The sequence below is a fragment of the Plectropomus leopardus genome, chromosome 7 (genome assembly GCF_026936395.1).
Source record: "Plectropomus leopardus strain MGB_pleo_1.0 chromosome 7, ASM2693639v1, whole genome shotgun sequence".
Classification (NCBI taxonomy): domain Eukaryota; kingdom Metazoa; phylum Chordata; class Actinopteri; order Perciformes; family Serranidae; genus Plectropomus; species Plectropomus leopardus.
This window is the reverse complement of record NC_142182.1, coordinates 14,045,336-14,067,220: the sequence shown is the minus strand read 5'-3', so window position 1 is coordinate 14,067,220 and position 21,885 is coordinate 14,045,336. Positions and strand designations below refer to the sequence as shown.

The following is a 21,885-nucleotide window of genomic DNA, read 5'->3' as shown; positions in this document are numbered from 1 at the left end:
GCAACTTTCTTTGCTATGGCATGTCTTAGCAGGCTATTTTAAGTGGTTTGATATGATTTTCAGCTGTTTTTGGGAGATGTGATATTTTGACATTTTTGCCATACTATAGCCTTGCATTTTTGGTCATTTTTCGCCATGCAAAAATATGGTATTTTCGCCCCTTTTTGCAACTTTCTTTACGATGGCGTGTCTTTGCAGGCTGTTTCAAGTGGTTTAATATGGTTTTCAGCTGTTTTTGGGAGATGTCATATTTTGACATTTTTGCCATATTATAGCATTGCATTGTCAGCCGTTTTTTGACATGTTAAAATATGGTGTTTTTGGCCGTTTTTACAAGTTTCGTTGCTATGGCGTGTTTTGGCATGCTGTTCAATGTGGTTTCCAGCTGTTTTTTCCACATGTAAAATTTTGACATTTTTCTGCATGCTATAGTATTGCATTCTTGGCAGTTTTTTTGACCTGCTAAATTATTGTGTTTTTGGCTGTTCACGTAACTTTCTTTGCTATGGCATGTTTCAACATGGTTTTTAATCCTTTAACAGGCATTGTAACTAGTGATGTCTTTCTTCTGTGTCGAGGTTTCGAAGCATATGTCAAGTAATTCATGAAGATTTTTGTGAAGTGCGTATCAAGACTTGTATCGATGACCTGTGTGGTGAAGTTCAAAGCCACTGGAGCTGGCCGTACCACGTGACTGATTCAGGAAATGGTTTGTGGGTTTGCCGTGTGATTCGAAATATAAGGGTCAACGAAATGCAATGGACCTCCACTGTCCCCTCACATTTTGTTGTCTTTGGATTTCATTGTGCGTTTGTTTGCAATCCATTTGAGCTTATTAATAAGTATATTATTGGTTTATTGGCATTATCATTTAAGCACAATTTTATTCATAGCTTCACGTACCAAAGCCATGGTGTCATCATAATCACTCCTGTTTTACATTTATTGTTTGTTTACATTTACATTTATTATTATTTATTTATTGTTTATTGTTTTACACAGTAGAACAAATGAAGCACCGTGGAGCTTCGGCCCATGAATGAACCAACTGGATGGAAAGCTTGAATGCGTCATGACACTTAATCTCGCGATCACTAATTGTAAGCATATGGTTCACATTTTTTCTTTCAAACTGCTTCACAAAACCCAGTTTTATTTTATTAATTATCTATTACAATGCATTTTAATATGATTATATTTTGGTTATTAATATAATTAACTGATTAATATTTGATTATACTCTAATTTCAACTTTCAGATTTTTGTCATATAACATTTACAATTAGTTTTGTTTACCGTATATTTTATAGATATGTTATACTAGATTTATTTTTATTTTTATTTATTTATTGTTGTTAATTTTTGTATTTTTGTACTGTATAAATTTACTGTTATTTTCAATTAACAATGATTACGTTATCATATTACATGGACTTTTGCACTCTTTACAATGCATTATTCTGAGACAATGTTTTTTTTTAAATAAATATATGCATTTTGTGAACATATTCTGTGGTCTGTAATGTTTTTTTTTATGTTTTCATTTTTTTTGGAAAAAAAATATTGGTGTGAATGTTAAACGGATAAAATACAATACTATAATATGGGAAAATTAATACAACATGTCATAAAAACAGCTGAAAACCATATTAAACCACATAAAATAGCCTACCAAGACACGCCATAGTAGCAAACAAAGTGGCAAAATAAACGAACAAACACCATAATTTGGCATGTCGAAATAATGACTGAAAATAGAGAGCTATAGTATTGCAAAAATATCAAAACATGACATGACACAAAAAAAACCTGAAAACCACAATAAACGAAATAAAATACCCTGCTGAGACACACCATAGCAAAGAAAGTTGCAAAAAGGGGCCAAAAAAACATAAATTTGCATGTTGAAAAAATGACCAAAAATGCAAGGCTATAGTATGGCAAAATTGTCAAAATATGGCATCTCCCAAAAACGGCTGAAATCCACATTAAAAAACATAAAATATCCTGCCAACACACCCCATATCAAAGAAAGTTGCGAAACAGGCCCAAAACACCGTAATTTGACATGTCAAAAAAATGACCAAAAACGCAAGGCTATAGTATGGCAAAATTGTCAAAATATGACATCTCCCAAAAACAGCTGAAAACCAAGTTAAATCACATAAAATAACCTGCTAAGACAAGCCATAGCAAAGAAAGTTGCAAAAACTGTCTAAAACACCATATTTTGGCATGTCAAAAAAAAGACCAAAAATGCAAGGCTATAGTATGGCAAAAATGTCAAAATATCACATCTCCTAGAAACACCTGAAATCCACATTAAACCACATGAAATTGTCTGCCAAGACACACCATTGCGAAGACAGTTGCAAAAAAAGTATAAAACACCATAATTTGGCATGTCGAAAAAATGACCAAAAATGCAAGGCTATAGTATGGCAAAAATGTCAAAATATCACATCTCCCAAAAACAGCTGAAAACCCAATTAAACCACATAAAATAGTCTGCTGAAACACGCCATAGCAAAGAAAGTTGCAAAAACTGTCTAAAACACCATATTTTGGCATGTCAAAAAAATGACCAAAAATGCAAGGCTATAGTATGGCAAAAATGTCAAAATATCACATCTCCCAAAAACATCTGAAAACCAAGTTAAATCACATAAAATAACCTGCTAAGACACGCCATAGCAAATAAAGTTGCAAAAAAGGTCAAAAACGCCATAATTTTGCATGTCGAAAAAATGACCAAAAATGCAAGGCTATAGTATGGCAAAAATGTCAAAATATCACATCTCCCAAAAACAACTGAAAACCAAGTTAAACCACATAAAATAGTCTGCTGAAACACGCCATAGCAAAGAAAGTTGCAAAAACTGTCTAAAACACCATATTTTGGCATGTCAAAAAAATGACCAAAAATGCAAGGCTATAGTATGGCAAAAATGTCAAAATATCACATCTCCCAAAAACATCTGAAAACCAAGTAAAATCACATAAAATAACCTGCTAAGACACGCCATAGCAAATAAAGTTGCAAAAAAGGTCAAAAACGCCATAATTTTGCATGTCGAAAAAATGACCAAAAATGCAAGGCTATAGTATGGCAAAAATGTCAAAATATCACATCTCCCAAAAACATCTGAAAACCAAGTAAAATCACATAAAATAACCTGCTAAGACACGCCATAGCAAATAAAGTTGCAAAAAAGGTCAAAAACGCCATAATTTTGCATGTCGAAAAAATGACCAAAAATGCAAGGCTATAGTATGGCAAAAATGTCAAAATATCACATCTCCCAAAAACAACTGAAAACCAAGTTAAACCACATAAAATAGTCTGCTGAAACACGCCATAGCAAAGAAAGTTGCAAAAACTGTCTAAAACACCATATTTTGGCATGTCAAAAAAATGACCAAAAATGCAAGGCTATAGTATGGCAAAAATGTCAAAATATCACATCTCCTAGAAACACCTGAAATCCACATTAAACCACATGAAATTGTCTGCCAAGACACACCATTGCGAAGACAGTTGCAAAAAAAGTATAAAACACCATAATTTGGCATGTCGAAAAAATGACCAAAAATGCAAGGCTATAGTATGGCAAAAATGTCAAAATATCACATCTCCCAAAAACAGCTGAAAACCCAATTAAACCACATAAAATAGTCTGCTGAAACACGCCATAGCAAAGAAAGTTGCAAAAACTGTCTAAAACACCATATTTTGGCATGTCAAAAAAATGACCAAAAATGCAAGGCTATAGTATGGCAAAAATGTCAAAATATCACATCTCCCAAAAACATCTGAAAACCAAGTTAAATCACATAAAATAACCTGCTAAGACACGCCATAGCAAATAAAGTTGCAAAAAAGGTCAAAAACGCCATAATTTTGCATGTCGAAAAAATGACCAAAAATGCAAGGCTATAGTATGGCAAAAATGTCAAAATATCACATCTCCCAAAAACAACTGAAAACCAAGTTAAACCACATAAAATAGTCTGCTGAAACACGCCATAGCAAAGAAAGTTGCAAAAACTGTCTAAAACACCATATTTTGGCATGTCAAAAAAATGACCAAAAATGCAAGGCTATAGTATGGCAAAAATGTCAAAATATCACATCTCCCAAAAACATCTGAAAACCAAGTAAAATCACATAAAATAACCTGCTAAGACACGCCATAGCAAATAAAGTTGCAAAAAAGGTCAAAAACGCCATAATTTTGCATGTCGAAAAAATGACCAAAAATGCAAGGCTATAGTATGGCAAAAATGTCAAAATATCACATCTCCCAAAAACAACTGAAAACCAAGTTAAACCACATAAAATAGTCTGCTGAAACACGCCATAGCAAAGAAAGTTGCAGCAACTGTCTAAAACACCATATTTTGGCATGTCAAAAAAATGACCAAAAATGCAAGGCTATAGTATGGCAAAAATGTCAAAATATCACATCTCCTAGAAACACCTGAAATCCACATTAAACCACATGAAATTGTCTGCCAAGACACACCATTGCGAAGACAGTTGCAAAAAAAGTATAAAACACCATAATTTGGCATGTCAAAAAAATGACCAAAAATGCAAGGCTATAGTATGGCAAAAATGTCAAAATATGACATCTTCCAAAAACAGCTGAAAACCAAGTTAAACCACATGAAATAGTCTGCTGAAACACGCCATAGCAAAGAAAGTTGCAAAAACTGTCTAAAACACCATAATATGGAATGTCGAAAAATGACCAAAAATGCAAGGCTATAGTATGGCAAAAATGTCAAAATATCACATCTCCCAAAAACAGCTGAAAACCCAATTAAACCACATAAAATAGTCTGCTGAAACACGCCATAGCAAAGAAAGTTGCAAAAACTGTCTAAAACACCATATTTTGGCATGTCAAAAAAATGACCAAAAATGCAAGGCTATAGTATGGCAAAAATGTCAAAATATCACATCTCCCAAAAACAGCTGAAAACCAAATTAAACCACATAAAATAGTCTGCTGAAACACGCCATAGCAAAGAAAGTTGCAAAAACTGTCTAAAACGCCATAATATGGCATCTTTAAAAAATGACCAAAAATGCAAGGCTATAGTATGGCAAAAATGTCAAAATATCACATCTCCCAAAAACAGCTGAAAACCATATTAAACCACATAAAATAGTCTGCTGAAACACACCATAGCAGAGAAAGTTGCAAAAAACTGTCTAAAACACCATATTTTGGCATGTCAAAAAAATGACCAAAAATGCAAGGCTATAGTATGGCAAAAATGTCAAAATATGACATCTCCCAAAAACAGCTGAAAACCAAATTAAACCACATAAAATAGTCTGCTGAAACACGCCATAGCAAAGAAAATTGCAAAAACTGTCTAAAACACCATATTTTGGCATGTCGAAAAAAATGACCAAAAATGCAAGGCTATAGTATGGCAAAAATGTCAAAATATGACATCTCCCAAAAACAGCTGAAAACCAAATTAAACCACATACAATAGTCTCCTGAAACACGCCATAGCAAAGAAAGTTGCAAAAACTGTCTAAAACACCATATTTTGTCATGTCAAAAAAATGACCAAAAATGCAAGGCTATAGTATGGCAAAAATGTCAAAATATCACATCTCCCAAAAACATCTGAAAACCAAGTTAAATCACATAAAATAACCTGCTAAGACACGCCATAGCAAATAAAGTTGCAAAAAAGGTCAAAAACGCCATAATTTTGCATGTCGAAAAAATGACCAAAAATGCAAGGCTATAGTATGGCAAAAATGTCAAAATATCACATCTCCCAAAAACAACTGAAATCTACATTAAACCACATGAAATTGTCTGCCAAGACACACCATTGCGAAGACAGTTGCAAAAAAAGTATAAAACACCATAATTTGGCATGTCGAAAAAATGACCAAAAATGCAAGGCTATAGTATGGCAAAAATGTCAAAATATCACATCTCCCAAAAACATCTGAAAACCAAGTTAAATCACATAAAATAACCTGCTAAGACACGCCATAGCAAATAAAGTTGCAAAAACTGTCTAAAACACCATATTTTGGCATGTCAAAAAAATGACCAAAAATGCAAGGCTATAGTATGGCAAAAATGTCAAAATATCACATCTCCCAAAAACATCTGAAAACCAAGTTAAATCACATAAAATAGTCTGCTGAAACACGCCATAGCAAAGAAAGTTGCAAAAACTGTCTAAAACACCATATTTTGGCATGTCAAAAAAATGACCAAAAATGCAAGGCTATAGTATGGCAAAAATGTCAAAATATCACATCTCCTAGAAACACCTGAAATCCACATTAAACCACATGAAATTGTCTGCCAAGACACACCATTGCGAAGACAGTTGCAAAAAAAGTATAAAACACCATAATTTGGCATGTCAAAAAAATGACCAAAAATGCAAGGCTATAGTATGGCAAAAATGTCAAAATATGACATCTCCCAAAAACAACTGAAAACCATATTAAACCACATAAAATAGTCTGCTGAAACACGCCATAGCAAAGAAAGTTGCAAAAACTGTCTAAAACACCATATTTTGGCATGTCAAAAAAATGACCAAAAATGCAAGGCTATAGTATGGCAAAAATGTCAAAATATCACATCTCCCAAAAACATCTGAAAACCAAGTTAAATCACATAAAATAACCTGCTAAGACACGCCATAGCAAATAAAGTTGCAAAAAAGGTCAAAAACGCCATAATTTTGCATGTCGAAAAAATGACCAAAAATGCAAGGCTATAGTATGGCAAAAATGTCAAAATATCACATCTTCCAAAAACAACTGAAAACCAAGTTAAACCACATGAAATAGTCTGCTGAAACACGCCATAGCAAATAAAGTTGCAAAAACTGTCTAAAACACCACATTTTGGCATGTCAAAAAAATGACCAAAAATGCAAGGCTATAGTATGGCAAAAATGTCAAAATATCACATCTCCCAGAAACACCTGAAATCCACATTAAACCACATGAAATTGTCTGCCAAGACACACCATTGCGAAGACAGTTGCAAAAAAAGTATAAAACACCATAATTTGGCATGTCGAAAAATGACCAAAAATGCAAGGCTATAGTATGGCAAAATTGTCAAAATATCACATCTTCCAAAAACAGCTGAAAACCAAGTTAAACCACATGAAATAGTCTGCTGAAACACGCCATAGCAAAGAAAGTTGCAAAAACTGTCTAAAACACCATATTTTGGCATGTCAAAAAAATGACCAAAAATGCAAGGCTATAGTATGGCAAAAATGTCAAAATATCACATCTCCCAAAAACATCTGAAAACCGAGTTAAATCACATAAAATAACATGCTAAGAGACGCCATGGCAAATAAAGTTGCAAAAACTGTCTAAAACACCATAACATGGAATGTCGAAAACATGACCAAAAATGCAAGGCTATAGTATGGCAAAAATGTCAAAATATCACATCTCCCAAAAACAGCTGAAAACCATATTAAACCACATAAAATAGTCTGCTGAAACACACCATAGCAGAGAAAGTTGCAAAAAACTGTCTAAAACACCATATTTTGGCATGTCAAAAAAATGACCAAAAATGCAAGGCTATAGTATGGCAAAAATGTCAAAATATAACATCTCCCAAAAACAGCTGAAAACCAAATTAAACCACATAAAATAGTCTGCTGAAACACGCCATAGCAAAGAAAGTTGCAAAAACGTCCAAAAACACCATATTTTGGCATGTCGAAAAAATGACCAAAAATGCAAGGCTATAGTATGGCGAAAATGTCAAAATATCACATCTCCCAAAAACAGCTGAAAACCAAATTAAACCACATACAATAGTCTCCTGAAACACGCCATAGCAAAGAAAGTTGCAAAAACTGTCTAAAACACCATATTTTGGCATGTCGAAAAAATGACCAAAAATGCAAGGCTATAGTATGGCAAAAATGTCAAAATATCACATCTCCCAAAAACATCTGAAAACAAAGTTAAATCACATAAAATAACATGCTAAGAGACGCCATGGCAAATAAAGTTGCAAAAACTGTCTAAAACACCATAATATGGCATGTTGAAAAAATAACTAAAAGCAAGGCTATAGTATGGCAAAAATGTCAAAATATCACATCTCCCAAAAACAGCTGAAAACCATATTAAACCACATAAAATAGTCTGCTGAAACACGCCATAGCAAAGAAAGTTGCAAAAACTGTCTAAAACACCATAATTTTGCATGTCGAAAAAATGACCAAAAATGCAAGGCTATAGTATGGCAAAAATGTCAAAATATCACATCTCCCAAAAACAGCTGAAAACAAAGTTAAATCACATAAAATAACATGCTAAGAGACGCCATGGCAAATAAAGTTGCAAAAACTGTCTAAAACACCATATTTTGGCATGTCGAAAAAATGACCAAAAATGCAAGGCTATAGTATGGCAAAAATGTCAAAATATGACATCTCCCAAAAACAGCTGAAAACCAAATTAAACCACATAAAATAACCTGCTAAGACACGCCATAGCAAAGAAAGTTGCAAAAACTGTCTAAAACACCATAATATGGCATGTTGAAAAAATAACTAAAAGCAAGGCTATAGTATGGCAAAAATGTCAAAATATGACATCTCCCAAAAACAGCTGAAAACCATATTAAACCACATAAAATAGTCTGCTGAAACACGCCATAGCAAAGAAAGTTGCAAAAACTGTCTAAAACACCATATTTTGGCATGTCAAAAAAATGACCAAAAATGCAAGGCTATAGTATGGCAAAAATGTCAAAATATCACATCTCCCCAAAACAGCTGAAAACCAAATTAAACCACATAAAATAGTCTGCTGAAACACGCCATAGCAGAGAAAGTTGCAAAAACTGTCTAAAACACCATAATATGGCATGTTGAAAAAATAACTAAAAGCAAGGCTATAGTATGGCAAAAATGTCAAAATATCACATCTCCCAAAAACAGCTGAAAACCATATTAAACCACATAAAATAGTCTGCTGAAACACGCCATAGCAAAGAAAGTTGCAAAAACTGTCTAAAACACCATATTTTGGCATGTCAAAAAAATGACCAAAAATGCAAGGCTATAGTATGGCAAAAATGTCAAAATATCACATCTCCCAAAAAGAGCTGAAAACCAAATCAAACCACATAAAATAGTCTGCTGAAACACGCCATAGCAGAGAAAGTTGCAAAAACTGTCTAAAACACCATAATATGGCATGTTGAAAAAATAACTAAAAGCAAGGCTATAGTATGGCAAAAATGTCAAAATATCACATCTCCCAAAAACAGCTGAAAACCATATTAAACCACATAAAATAGTCTGCTGAAACACGCCATAGCAAAGAAAGTTGCAAAAACTGTCTAAAACACCATATTTTGGCATGTCAAAAAAATGACCAAAAATGCAAGGCTATAGTATGGCAAAAATGTCAAAATATCACATCTCCCAAAAACATCTGAAAACCGAGTTAAATCACATAAAATAACATGCTAAGAGACGCCATGGCAAATAAAGTTGCAAAAACTGTCTAAAACACCATATTTTGGCATGTCGAAAAAATGACCAAAAATGCAAGGCTATAGTATAGCACAAATGTCAAAATATCACATCTCCCAAAAACAGCTGAAAACCAAATTAAACCACATAAAATAGTCTGCTGAAACACGCCATACCAAAGAAAGTTGCAAAAACTGTCTAAAACGCCATAATATGGCATGTTGAAAAAATAACTAAAAGCAAGGCTATAGTATGGCAAAAATGTCAAAATATGACATCTCCCAAAAACAGCTGAAAACCATATTAAACCACATAAAATAGTCTGCTGAAACACGCCATAGCAGAGAAAGTTGCAAAAACTGTCTAAAACACCATATTTTGGCATGTCAAAAAAATGACCAAAAATGCAAGGCTATTGTATGGCAAAAATGTCAAAATATGACATGTAGTAAAAACAGCTGAAAACCATATCAAACCACTTGAAATAGCTTGCTAAGACGTGCCATAGCAACGAAAATTGCAAAAACGGCAGAAAACACCATAATTTTGCATGTCAAAAAAATGACCAAAAATGCAAGGCTATAGTATGGCAAAAATGTCAAAATACGGCATGTCCCAAAAACAGCTCAAATCCACATTAAAACACATGAAATAGTCTTCTGAAACACGCCATAGTAAAGAAAGTTGCAAAAACTGTATAAAACACCATAATTTGGCATGTCGAAAAAATAACTAAAAGCAAGGCTATTGTATGGCAAAAATGTCAAAACATGACACATCCCAAAAACAACTGAAAACCAAATTAAACCACATAAAATAGCCTGCAAAGACATGCCATAGCAAAGAAAGTTGCAAAAAGTGCCAAAAACACCATAATTTGGCATGTCGAAAAAATAACCGAAAGCAAGGCTATAGTATGGCAAAAATGTCAAAATATGACATCTTCCAAAAACAGCTGAAACAAAATTAAACCACATAAAATAGTCTGCTGAAACATGCCATTGCAAAGAAAGTTGCAAAAACGGTGAAAAACACCATAATTTGGCATGTCGAAAAAATTACCTAAAGCAAGGCTATAGTATGGCAAAATATGACATTTCCCAAAAATAGTTGCAAACAACATTAAACCACAAGACATAGCCTTCCAAGATACGCGAAAGCGTTGAGAGTTGGAAAAAAAGGCCAAAAACACCATAATTTCGCATGTCAAAAAAGTAATCGAAAATGCAAGGTTAAAGTATGGCAAAAATGGCAAAATATGACATCTCCCAAAAACAGCTGAAAACAACATTAAACCACATAAAACAGTCTTCAAAGACAAGCTAAGAAAAGAAAGTTAGTAAAACGGCCCGAAACACCATAAGATATTACCAACATGTTTTTGGCCCTTTTTTTAAAACATGCTATACTGTGACATTTCTTGACAAGCTATAATATGGCTTTTTCAGCTGTTTTTTTGATGTGCTATTTCATGACTTTCTGTTTTTACATATTGTACTATAGTATGATGTGTCTCAACAAGCTATAATATTTTGTTTTCAGATGTTTTTTTCAATGTCAAAATTTTAAAATGTTTTTTCGACATAAGCTTCTGTCTTCGAAAGTTGATGAAAAAAGTCATACTGTAGTGTGTTGTTAGAAATGACGAAAAAACGTCATAGTGTAGTAGTGTCGTCATAGTACATAATACATGTTGTCTGTTTGTTAACGTAATGATGTTTAAAGATGCCTGTATGGAAATGTGTAATTGTGAATCTTTTTGATTGTTCCCAGTGATTGGTGCATGCGTGTCCATGATTGTGTGAAATGCTCCCCTTTTCCGTGCTGCTGTGTGTGTGATTATGTACTCAGACTTGCTGGCTGGTGGCTGATAATGACACAAGAGGCTGTGTGTTTGTGGATCTCCTAGCTGAGGAGATTCCCACCGTGCTCAGCGTGTCTGGGCTCTGTGTGTTTTTGAGGTTGCACGTGTGACTCCGCCAGCTGTTCTATTCTCCTGTTGGCCCCCTCAACCCTACCCGTCCCTTGTCCCTTACCGACCCCTCCTTCTCTCAGAGGCCTGCTCTTCATCTGATAAGGGCTGCGCTGGCCAAACCCTCAGCAGAGCTCCTCAGAGGCCCTCAGAACTGCTCCATACTAACAATACACCCTCCCTTCCCCTCCATGCTCACACCATTTACATGTGAAAACGCTGGGTGTTATCTGCAGTTCACTGGAGCTATGGCACACCAGCCAAGAGAGTGCGCATATACGTGTGAGCAAAAGTGGCCTTGAGAGAGAGTTGCATGAGTGAACACTTGTGTGGCTAAATCTATATATTTATATCCCTACTTGAGCTTTATATCTCTTCCTATTTCCAGTAGAGAAACATTATCGGAAACTACAAAAGCATATCAAATATAGAGTAACCTCAAGAGTCTCATTCAGCACTAGTTGAAAGAATTAAGGTCTTTATTTTCAGTGGGATATTAGCCAGCTTTATCGCACTTGCACTGTATCCAATAGCTAACGGCTACGGTAATGCCGATTGAAAGACCCCCAAGAGAGGAAAACTAGTCTTTCTTTTCTGTCACCTTGGAATATTGCCATAGTGTCTGTTAACAATAATCCTCATCTACATGAAGATGAGTGTCAACACTTTCCTCACAGTGACAGCCAACCATCACTCCTCTTCCCTATTGTCATCGTTTGCACCATGTTTACTGTTCTCTGCATTACCAACTTCAGTTTTTTCTAACCTGAGCCCTAATTTCCCATGTTTTGTGTCTAAGTGAGTAATGGGAACAATTTTTGAAACTGGTCCAGTTTGAGTACTGCGGCCATAAGGCTCGAAACAGTGTGCAATTCTACCACTTGGGCTATTTGTGCACCATCAACGTACATCCACTAAAAGTGCTTATTTTTGCCACTGACAGGCTCAGATTGTTATTCTAATTGTCTGACAACATAATGGAAAAGATCCCTACAGAGATAGACCGTTTTATTAGAGATTAAGATCTTTTTTGTTCAGCTAGAAACAGCCCTAAAATCTCTATCTCCAAAGCCCACAGACTCAGTCTAAATAATAAGTAATTTTAAAGAGCAGCATATTTTCACAGATAAGTGGGTAAAGTAAGGCTTTATTTCAACCAAACCAGAATCAGTGATTTTTGGAACAGTGGAAACATAAACCAAGATGGATTTAGTAATTTCTATTTTGTTTCTATCAGCTTTGAATAGTGAAAAGTGTGTTTTACGATGATAAAATTGCTGTTTATTAATATGTAGTCTGGTGGGTTTGGGGCTAACAATTTCAGGGGCTGTTTCTGGTTCACAAAAATATCCTACTCTTTATTAAAAGGTCTTTCTCTGTAGGAAATCTGTAGCAATTTTTGATAATGTTGTCAGTCAGTCAGTGGTAAAAACAAGCACTTTTAGTGAAGTAAATTGATGATGCACAAATAGCCAAATTGGGTTACATTGCAGCCTCTTTTGCCACCACCAGCTGAAGCTTTCTCCTCAATACGGGACCAATTATAAAGTTGTTGTCTCCATTAGTCACTCAGATACAAAGAAAATAGGATTCAGGTAGAAAAATATCAAACTTACCCTTTAAGACTAATGGGGCTTGGTCTCATCTCCTGTAGGGACATGGAGCAGCCACATACTTTTTTGCGAAAAAGGTAGGAATATCTCTTCTGCCAATTCATCAGCTGCCGTGCAAACAGAGACAGGACCAGCAAAAGAGAAGCGTGCAGGCTTTTAATTAAAGTCTGTGTAGTTAAGGGGCTTGGGCTAAGCAAACATGGGCCTCAAGCATCAGAGTTTAAGATGAGAACAGGGCGATGAGAGAAAAGCTCCTAACATTAGCAGCGGGGGGAGAGGCAGGGGCAAGGGGGAGTGAAAATGAGAGATGTATGAGTGTTGGAAGATAAAAGATGAGCAGCACTATTAGAAAGCGGGGGGCAGGTAGAGTCGAGGAAGGACAGGACAGGACAGGACAGGGGATGGGTGTGTGATGTCAGAGATGGTATCGTGTTATCTGATGTATCATAATGTGATGCGGATATTGGGGTGGGAGGGGACAGATGAGAGGCAGGGTTTAGGGGGACATTACAATGAAAACAGAGGACAACTGGTTAGATAATATTCATAAGAATCATATCTTCACTGTGCGAAGTGTCATACAAGATGAAGATAGTTGCCATGAATCCAAGATGTATGCAAATCTGAGTTTGAAACATTTTTACCAGAAAATTACCAATAGCTTCTTTGACTGAACATTATTTTGGTGTATTAGATTACATCAAGAAAGAAAAAATGAAGAGCTTTGCATCCTGGAGGATTTTGCCTGTGTCCTTTATGGTGCCACAGTGACCTCTGTTGGGTCAGATGTGAAACTGCATGGCTCTGTTAAGCTGCTTCTGTAATGAAACATTAATGCATAGAGGGAGGATATGGATATTGAAGGGGACTCAAGAGCTTCCCAGCTAATGATAATTGCCTTGATTTCACTGACTGTCTCTTATCTAGTACTTCACAGCAGCAGAGGATTTCTAAAAGTGGATAAATGTTTCCAGTGGTGGAAAGTAACTAAGTACTAAAAGCGCAATCTGAGGTATATGTAGTTTACTCGATTATGTCCATTTTATGCTACTTCATGCTTGTACTCTTCAGAGGGAAATGTACTTTTTTCCACTACAAAAATTTGACAGACATAGTAGATAATTACCTTGCATATTAAGATTTTACATTAATAAAAACATGTAATAAGCTCAGAAGAAAAAAACTACTGTCTATTTGACAAGTGGTTACCAAACTTTGTAGCTTGTGACCCCCCAGACCAGTGACCAGTAACAAGTAACAAAAACATGATTCTTATTTTCAGGTGGATGTTAACTAATGAAAACATAAGTTATGGATATTATATACAATTTGTGCCAATAGATGCCCCCCAAACTCTACAACTGGAGTTTTGATTACATTACATTTGTACTTTAACGTAAGTAAGATTTTGAATGAAGGACTCTTTATTGAGTATTTCTACATTGTGGTATGGTTCTTTTTCTTTTGTAAGTGATCTGCACATTTCTACCACTGAATGTTTCATTCTCTCCACCCGCAGTGTACGCTCAGATGTCATTCCTGCTACTAAATCTTTATTGTTTTGGGATCTCTGATCTGAGGTTTCTCTGTCTGGGGGTGCAGGTTGGCTGTAAATCTCCAGACTTTGCAATGAACACGTTCTGACAATATATTTAGTTGCTGAGAAAATGTAATATCAGATCTCCAAGAGACTCATACACACAAGATCTGAGTCAGAATTTTATATTACTTTCAATGTACAGAATGGAAGGGATGAAAAGATCATGATGGGCAATGACACAAATATTTAAAATAACCTTATGAGATCAAATCAGGGGTAAAAAGAGAGATAAACAAATGAGCAGACAGACTGGTATAAACTTTGTCCTGAGAAAATGTTTTCCAGTTTTACAGCAAAAAACATGAAGTGTGATTTACTCAACAAACTTTGCACATAATAAAAGAAGTACAAACAGTTATGACATAATCATGCCTTTGGAGGGTAATATCCATAGGTTAAGGTTAATAATGATTATCTTTGGTTTGATTGTTTTTCTTCTGCCAGCATGATCATTGCAGGCTCTAGAGAAAAGGAAAGACGCTAAGCATAACTACACTATACTATGTACTATGTACACATTTATCTCTTACTTTAAACTCTACTTTTAAATAAACCTCTTTACTTCCCCCATCCCCTATGTACAGTGTTGAACAAACCACTTTGAAATGAATGCACAAAAGAAAAAAGTACATTTATAAACACAGATCCTTCAGACATAGATTTCATCAGGTATTCTCTCATACTACTGAGGATGATTTTCCAGAATGACACAAAGTTATATGCATTAAAAAATCACAAGCAAAATGCGAACAATCTGATTGAAGACATATTATTCTAAAATCCAGGTGAGCGTACCAGGGCTGCTGTTTTTAGAGGGTCTAAATAAGCGATTTGTGCCCCAAAAACAAATCACATATAAAGGCACAAGGAGCCTAACTGGCACATGATAAGGCTACAACAGAATATTTATTTTTTCTTTCTTGTCTACAAAAAAAAAACCATTATTGGTCTTCAACCAGAAATGTAATAAAAAAAGTTGCCCACAAACACAGTTCTTTCGTTTACAGGAATGATTTATGAATAAGAATTGGTAAGAATATATACTTTTTCATAGTGAATTTATACTGATCATTATTTGAAAAAAAATCTCTATGGTCCTCATATTTTTTAGTTTGAAATTAACCACATGACAACAAGAAATAGTCTGGGAAATATCATGAAAAAAAAGCACAAGATTGCCACTGCTCATCTAGAAATACCTCTTGAATCTTTCTCAATTCTGTGGAACTTCACTAATATGGGCTTAATTTAAAGTACCATTTAAGAAGTTACAAAATGTTAATATAACCGGTTGAATGTAGTGATAATATCAGGTCATCTTTTGCACAACACTGAAAAAAAACCCAGATGTAAATGTTTGAGTATCTCTGATTGAGCTTCTCTCAACTATATGCGTTTCTGTTAAACTATTAAAAATTACAAAACACTTCTGCACCGTCTTCATTTTAAAAAGTGTACCAACTTCAGTAAGAGTAAGGCATCATCCTGCCATGACTAAAATGATCTAAGAACAGTAAGTCGTCAAATGTAGCAATAATTTTCAATAGTACAGATTTTGTCCAGCATTCAGGTATTTAACAATTTTAATACTCTAAAGATCTCTTATAAACCCCATGATGGAAAATATTATAGATGTGAAATACAGGCAGTGAGGATTATTTCAAAGTGTTGAAGGACTTTGTGTCTGTGTGTAACACAAAAAAGAATAACATCAGTCTATCATGATTATACTATAAGATATAATGTCCATGTCAGGTGCCACATTTTGCTGTAATCATATGTAATATGTTTCTAAACGGCAGTTTAAATCCTGTTCCTTTGGAGATGCAGGATGTGGTCACTGTTGGGCATCACACAGTATTTCTTCAAGGGGAGCATAATTCATCAGAATTGATTGGATGAGAAATTCACGAACTGATTAAGGTGTAGTGCAGCCATGACCCCGGCAGGGGGAGCCAGCATACAAGATCAGTCTAGCAGGATGAGCTCATCTCAGTCCAGCGCTTCAGTAAGCTCATGTGTAGGCAGCAATTTTAGGACATTTTTTAGACAACAGTCTTAGTCCTTGTCTTTGCTGTGGACTGTCCTGGCCTCACGAGGCCCAGCAGCCTGGTCCTTTTGTCCTGCAGTCTCTGAGTTCTACCTTGTTTTGTACCAAGAGAGCGGCTACAGCTGGTCTGACTCCTCTCTGGAGCTCAAACTCGGCTGTGTGCCCGAGGCCACAGTTCTGGGTGTGGAGGGCGCTGAGGGATGCGCTGTGGGGTTGCTTGGAGGGTCTTGTGGGCCATCATATTGAGGCAGCTCACCCTCTGATGGAAGCTCCCCTTCTGAGAGGTATGGGGGAGGAGGGAGATCAAACCAGGGTGGCCGACTAGGGTAAAAAAACAGAAGAAATAGATAGAGGAAGAATGTGATGTCAGGGCCATGAGCTATTACATAAGGATTGTGCAATGAGTTTTCTTTTTTTTTTTTTTTACCAGGACCAGCAGCTAGTAAAGATTCAGGATGTACACTAAAACCCTTTCTGAGAAAATAAAGTGATATTGTAGGAACCTTTTATTTTTTTAAGGCTTCAGTTTGTAACTTTTGTGTAAATAGCTTTGTGTCATTTTTTGGAACTGTCACTATATTATAAGAGAAGTACATGAGACAGATCAAATCATATCCCTCCTCTTAGTGCCTCTAATGGCTTTTGCTAGAATCTACTGCGGCACACTGAAAATACCCAATCAGAGCCGGGTACTCCCTGACGCAGCTGTCAATCATGTCAATCACTGTTTGTGTGTGGCTAATCTGTCAAACTAGGCAGCACTGATCAGATGTGAATTGAGATTCTGTACCTGCACTGCCTATTTCTTGCCTAAAATGTTTTCAGAAACATATTTTAGTGTACTGTTTAGCTGTAAAATGAGAATGTTTGTGACCCTGCCGCCATTTTAAATACAGTTAAACAGAGAACCAAGCACCACCCACCAACCGGGCCAGCTTTCTTATTTTCAGCTTGGTACTGTGTTTCATTGTATCCAGCACGGCAGCCGGGTCTCTTTTTCAGTTTATAGCTACACAGTTTACAAAAGTATGAAAACATTCCTGAAAACATTTGAGATAAGAAATAGGCAATGCAGTTACAAAATCCAGATTTATATTTGATCAGGAGCCGTGATTGACATGATTGCCGGCTGCGTTAGAGTTTCCTCAGCTCAGATCGGTTGTTTTTGTTCACAGGCTATGAGGCCATTAGAAGCGTTACAAGGCAATAGAGGCAAAGGAGGATGATTTTTTCCCCACAGATTATCTGTCTCAGTTATTGCTGTGTAAATATTGCGACATTTTCAGCAAATATGAGAAAAAGTTTTTTCTTTTTTTTATAGCAGTTGCCAAATACAAGTTTAAAGTAAACTGTAACCCTGTAAGATTCTATTTTTTCTTCTTTGCTTTATGTTATTGCCAGTTACCCCCCTTTCATTTATAAATGTTTACCATTTTACTTCTTTTCCACAATGTTATATTTTTTTATTTATTTTGACCAACTGGAAAAAAAGGTTGCACATATTGATCAAAAAGTTAGAAATCTTACACCTGCCCTATGCCTTTTGAATAGCCTTAAAGGCAATGAGAGAATTGGTGGCAAAAGGGCATACTGGCTAAAAGGGTCATATTGAGACAATGGATGGGGCAAAATAATCCCACATACTCTGAATGGTTTGTAGCGTTTTCAGAAACTGCTTCTTTTGAAGAGTTGATTTACAAAATAAATGGGGATCTGGACTCTTACATAGAATTATGGGAAGAGGTGAGCGCTTCATCTAAAATATTAATGTTGCTGTTCCTGGTGTCTGAAGGAATCAATAAAAGTCAAAATTGAAAAAAGAAAAGAAAACATAGTCATGTTAAGCTGTTAATGGTGAAGAATGTGATGTTTTTACTCAGAATATCATTCTCTTCCTCAATGTTCATTATCTCTCTGTGTTAATTTGAGTAATTTATAGTCAGCTTTTTAAACAGCAATAGTCCTCTATATAATCAGTAGTACTCTATATAATTAATTAATTAATTAATATGTAATAATAAATGATTGCCCAGCAGATTAGTGGGTTAATTGTTTGTGCATTCAAAATCACATAAAAGCACCACTGGGACAGAAGCTGATAGATATTTCTGATAGCATCCTTTACAACAGATTTAGTCTGTGTGTGGGAAAATTGACTATATCAGAAAAATGAATTTACGAGTAAATTAGATTCATTATGTTGTAATCAATTTTACACTAAATTAGATTATACTTTGCTCGAGAGGCAACTTTAACTGCCACTCTCTCTGATTTTTCTTTTAGTGGCGGCTTACAGTGCACAGCGAGCTTTATAGATAGAGACAAAAGATTATAAACGTCCATGCAGCTGTTAGAACCATTATTCCTTTCACCTGACATCCAAAACGGCTTGCGAGTATGATGGAGGTGAGTCCATGGAGAGTCCAGAGGGATAAAGGGTCCCAGACAGCAGCTGCAGCGCCTGAGGAGTTGAGCTGAACTGGCCTGCCGCAGTGGGGGAGCCAGGGGAAAGACCTGGACCTCCATGATGGACGTGGCCGCGGTCCAAAATGACCAGACGGGACAACAGTAGGGGCTGGTGGTGGTGGTGGTGCGAGCCCCCTCTTACACCTCTGGGCAGCAAGACGCTCCGCTTCCTTTGATGATGGAGCACCAATGCCAGCAATGCCACCACCAGGACAAAGATAACGGCGCTGCCAATGACGGCGTAGGTGATGCTGGGGTAGTAGCGCAGACGGTAGTCCAGGGTGACAAAGTCCTGTCCCGGAGCCTCTGTGGGGAGGGGGGGTGAAGAGCAAAGTGAAGATGCATGATGTAGGAGTTTGGGGAAAAGGGACAATAAGTGGTGGCAAGGGAGACAAAGAGGGGAATGGAGAGGGAAACAATTGAAGTGAATAGGTGGTTGAGGAAACAGGAGGATGAGTGGTGGAGTTGCAGAGCTAGGGGAATGGAGAAAGGAGCGAGGATGACGGGCATGAATATCAAGCAGTAAATTGTTTTCAGGTTCATTCTGAAATGTGTTCTGTGTGATTCGATAGAGGCAGCCTCTCTTGGAGATGAGAGCGCTACATAATAAGCATAACGGCAGTCAGACTCTCCCCAAGAGCTTGCAGAGACGAGGAGAACAAATAGAGCATCGTATACAATGCAGAGGATAGTTCTGAGCTCACAGTTCACAAGTAGGGACCTCGCTCTCTATTATGAAGAAAGAGGAAGAAGAGAGAGACTAAATGAGTCTTTGTGAGGACAAAACAGCTCACAGTGGTTTTTGATAAAGTCCAACTTGAGTTGCTCAGCATTGAAGATAAGAGAAGGCAGAAGCACACCAGGGGTGTCACAGATTACCATGTTTGTCGCAGGGAAAAGCAGAGACTGCAAACTACCAAGGAGTCCAGGGAACTTAACGCTCGCAATGAGAGCCGTGGCCAGTGGTAAGAAACGCACAGCAGCCAACTCGCTGCCTGAAATGAGGAAAGGGAGTACTGTAATGCCAGAGAGCACTGCAGCTTATTATTCCAGATGGGATGAGGGAATAGCACTTAAACATTTCCGCTGACTGATATTACAGCGTGAGAATTTCAATCAGGCACTCGGGGTGAGGCTCATGTAAATGGTGTTTCTGCTGCTTACCGGCAGACAGTACTGTTGGACTAAGAAGAGAGGGAGGGAGGGTGGAAGGAATCCTATTTATTACAGAGCCGCAGTAGGGCTGTGCTAATGAGGAATGAGCTACATAAAAGTATTTTACAGTTGCTGTTTCAGTTCAAATTACACTAATGCCTCAGGGGGCTGTAAACATCAAACCTCCATGCGCCTCCTAAAAAGTTCAAAACACCCTTTGGAATACTCTATGCTCTGTGTTCGAGGTTTTTTCTGTTGCTGTTAAACAGACTAAGTGTATTAATGCCTGATATCCAATTAAAATGACTCAAATCTCTGTCCACTAGCCATCATGCAGACAGTTGAGAAGAGTGCCCAGAAAGCTTGCCAGGAAATGACCATGGCGAGATACTGAATCTCCAGGTTGAATCAATAGTCCAAAAATGCCTCCATCTGTAAGGATTAGATCCCCTGAAACTGCAAAGCAGGCAAACCTTTTTGGAGCTTTTTGAAGTATTCCAGGCTTACATAGACTTACAGGCTCTGGGGGGATATTGCGTTTAGCACAGGGTAGAGATTCCCCACACATGTACAAGATGGAGCTACAGGGCCTCAGAGAATTCGATGAAACGTGCAGAGCTCCACAAAAAGTCAACCAGTGTGACCCTGTTATGGTGAGTTGTAGGTCTGATTCACAAAGCTACACCAACTAAAATGTCTATAAAGTGAAAGTGAAGTCCACTCTCCACTTCAGGGTAGGTTATGTAATAAACTGTTTATATGTACTGGAATTCAAATCATGGATAGAAGTCATAGTGTAAAGGATCAGTTTCACATTTTTGGAAAAACACTTTTTCTTGCTGCAAGTTAGGTGCGACTCCACTCTATGAAGTAAAAGGAACTATAGCCAGCAGCAGCAGGCTAGGATATCTTAGCATACATCCTGTAAACAGGACAGGAGGAAACAGCTAGCCCTGGTCTGTTTGTTTAGACTGCTTAAAAATTAAAAAAAAAAAACAAAAACAAGTTGAGGTTTCATGTTCATCTGGGTTATGTGCCTATTTCTTGGCCCGGGCGCAGAGACTTCCTAGAGTCCCTGCTGGTTTCCTGGCAACCTCAGGACGACGACAACACTCCAGGAAGTAACTGTGACTTCCCAAGAACTAGTCTGGCACATATTCCCCTGTTACACTGCAATGTGTTGTTTTTAGTTGTACAGATTAAACAAACAAGATGTAATGTGTTAATTAGTGAGCTTTAGAGGCGCTTATAAGCAGATTCTGTTAATTTCTGACAGATCGAGGCCAAGCACCAATCTCAAAGGCTGAAAAATGAAGCCAATGCTGAAGTGTCAAAAACTGCAGTTCATCAAATGGCCACTTGAGGCTGACTCCAAAACATAGTCAATCCCCATTTGTTAAAATGCCCAACTTTTCAGCAGAAATAAACATGTTTACAGCCTGGTACAAAACACTGTATTGGTGACTATAGCCAATTTCAAAATTCACGACAACTCTACGGGGGT

General features: G+C 36.7%; 1 protein-coding gene across 2 annotated transcripts in view; it reads right to left on the bottom strand.

Annotated features, from left to right (window-relative positions):
* Nucleotides 1–14,816: 14,816 nt before the first annotated feature.
* Nucleotides 14,817–21,885, bottom strand: part of ldlrad3 (low density lipoprotein receptor class A domain containing 3) — an 87,558-nt gene continuing 80,489 nt past the window's right edge. For both annotated transcript variants that reach the window (XM_042496802.2, XM_042496801.2), the window contains exons 5-6: nucleotides 19,133–19,532; nucleotides 14,817–17,081 (exon numbers count right to left, since the gene is read on the bottom strand). In XM_042496802.2, the coding sequence (XP_042352736.1) occupies nucleotides 16,877–17,081; nucleotides 19,133–19,532 (605 nt within the window). In that variant the 3' untranslated portion in view covers nucleotides 14,817–16,876. The remainder of the gene's footprint in view (nucleotides 17,082–19,132; nucleotides 19,533–21,885) is intronic.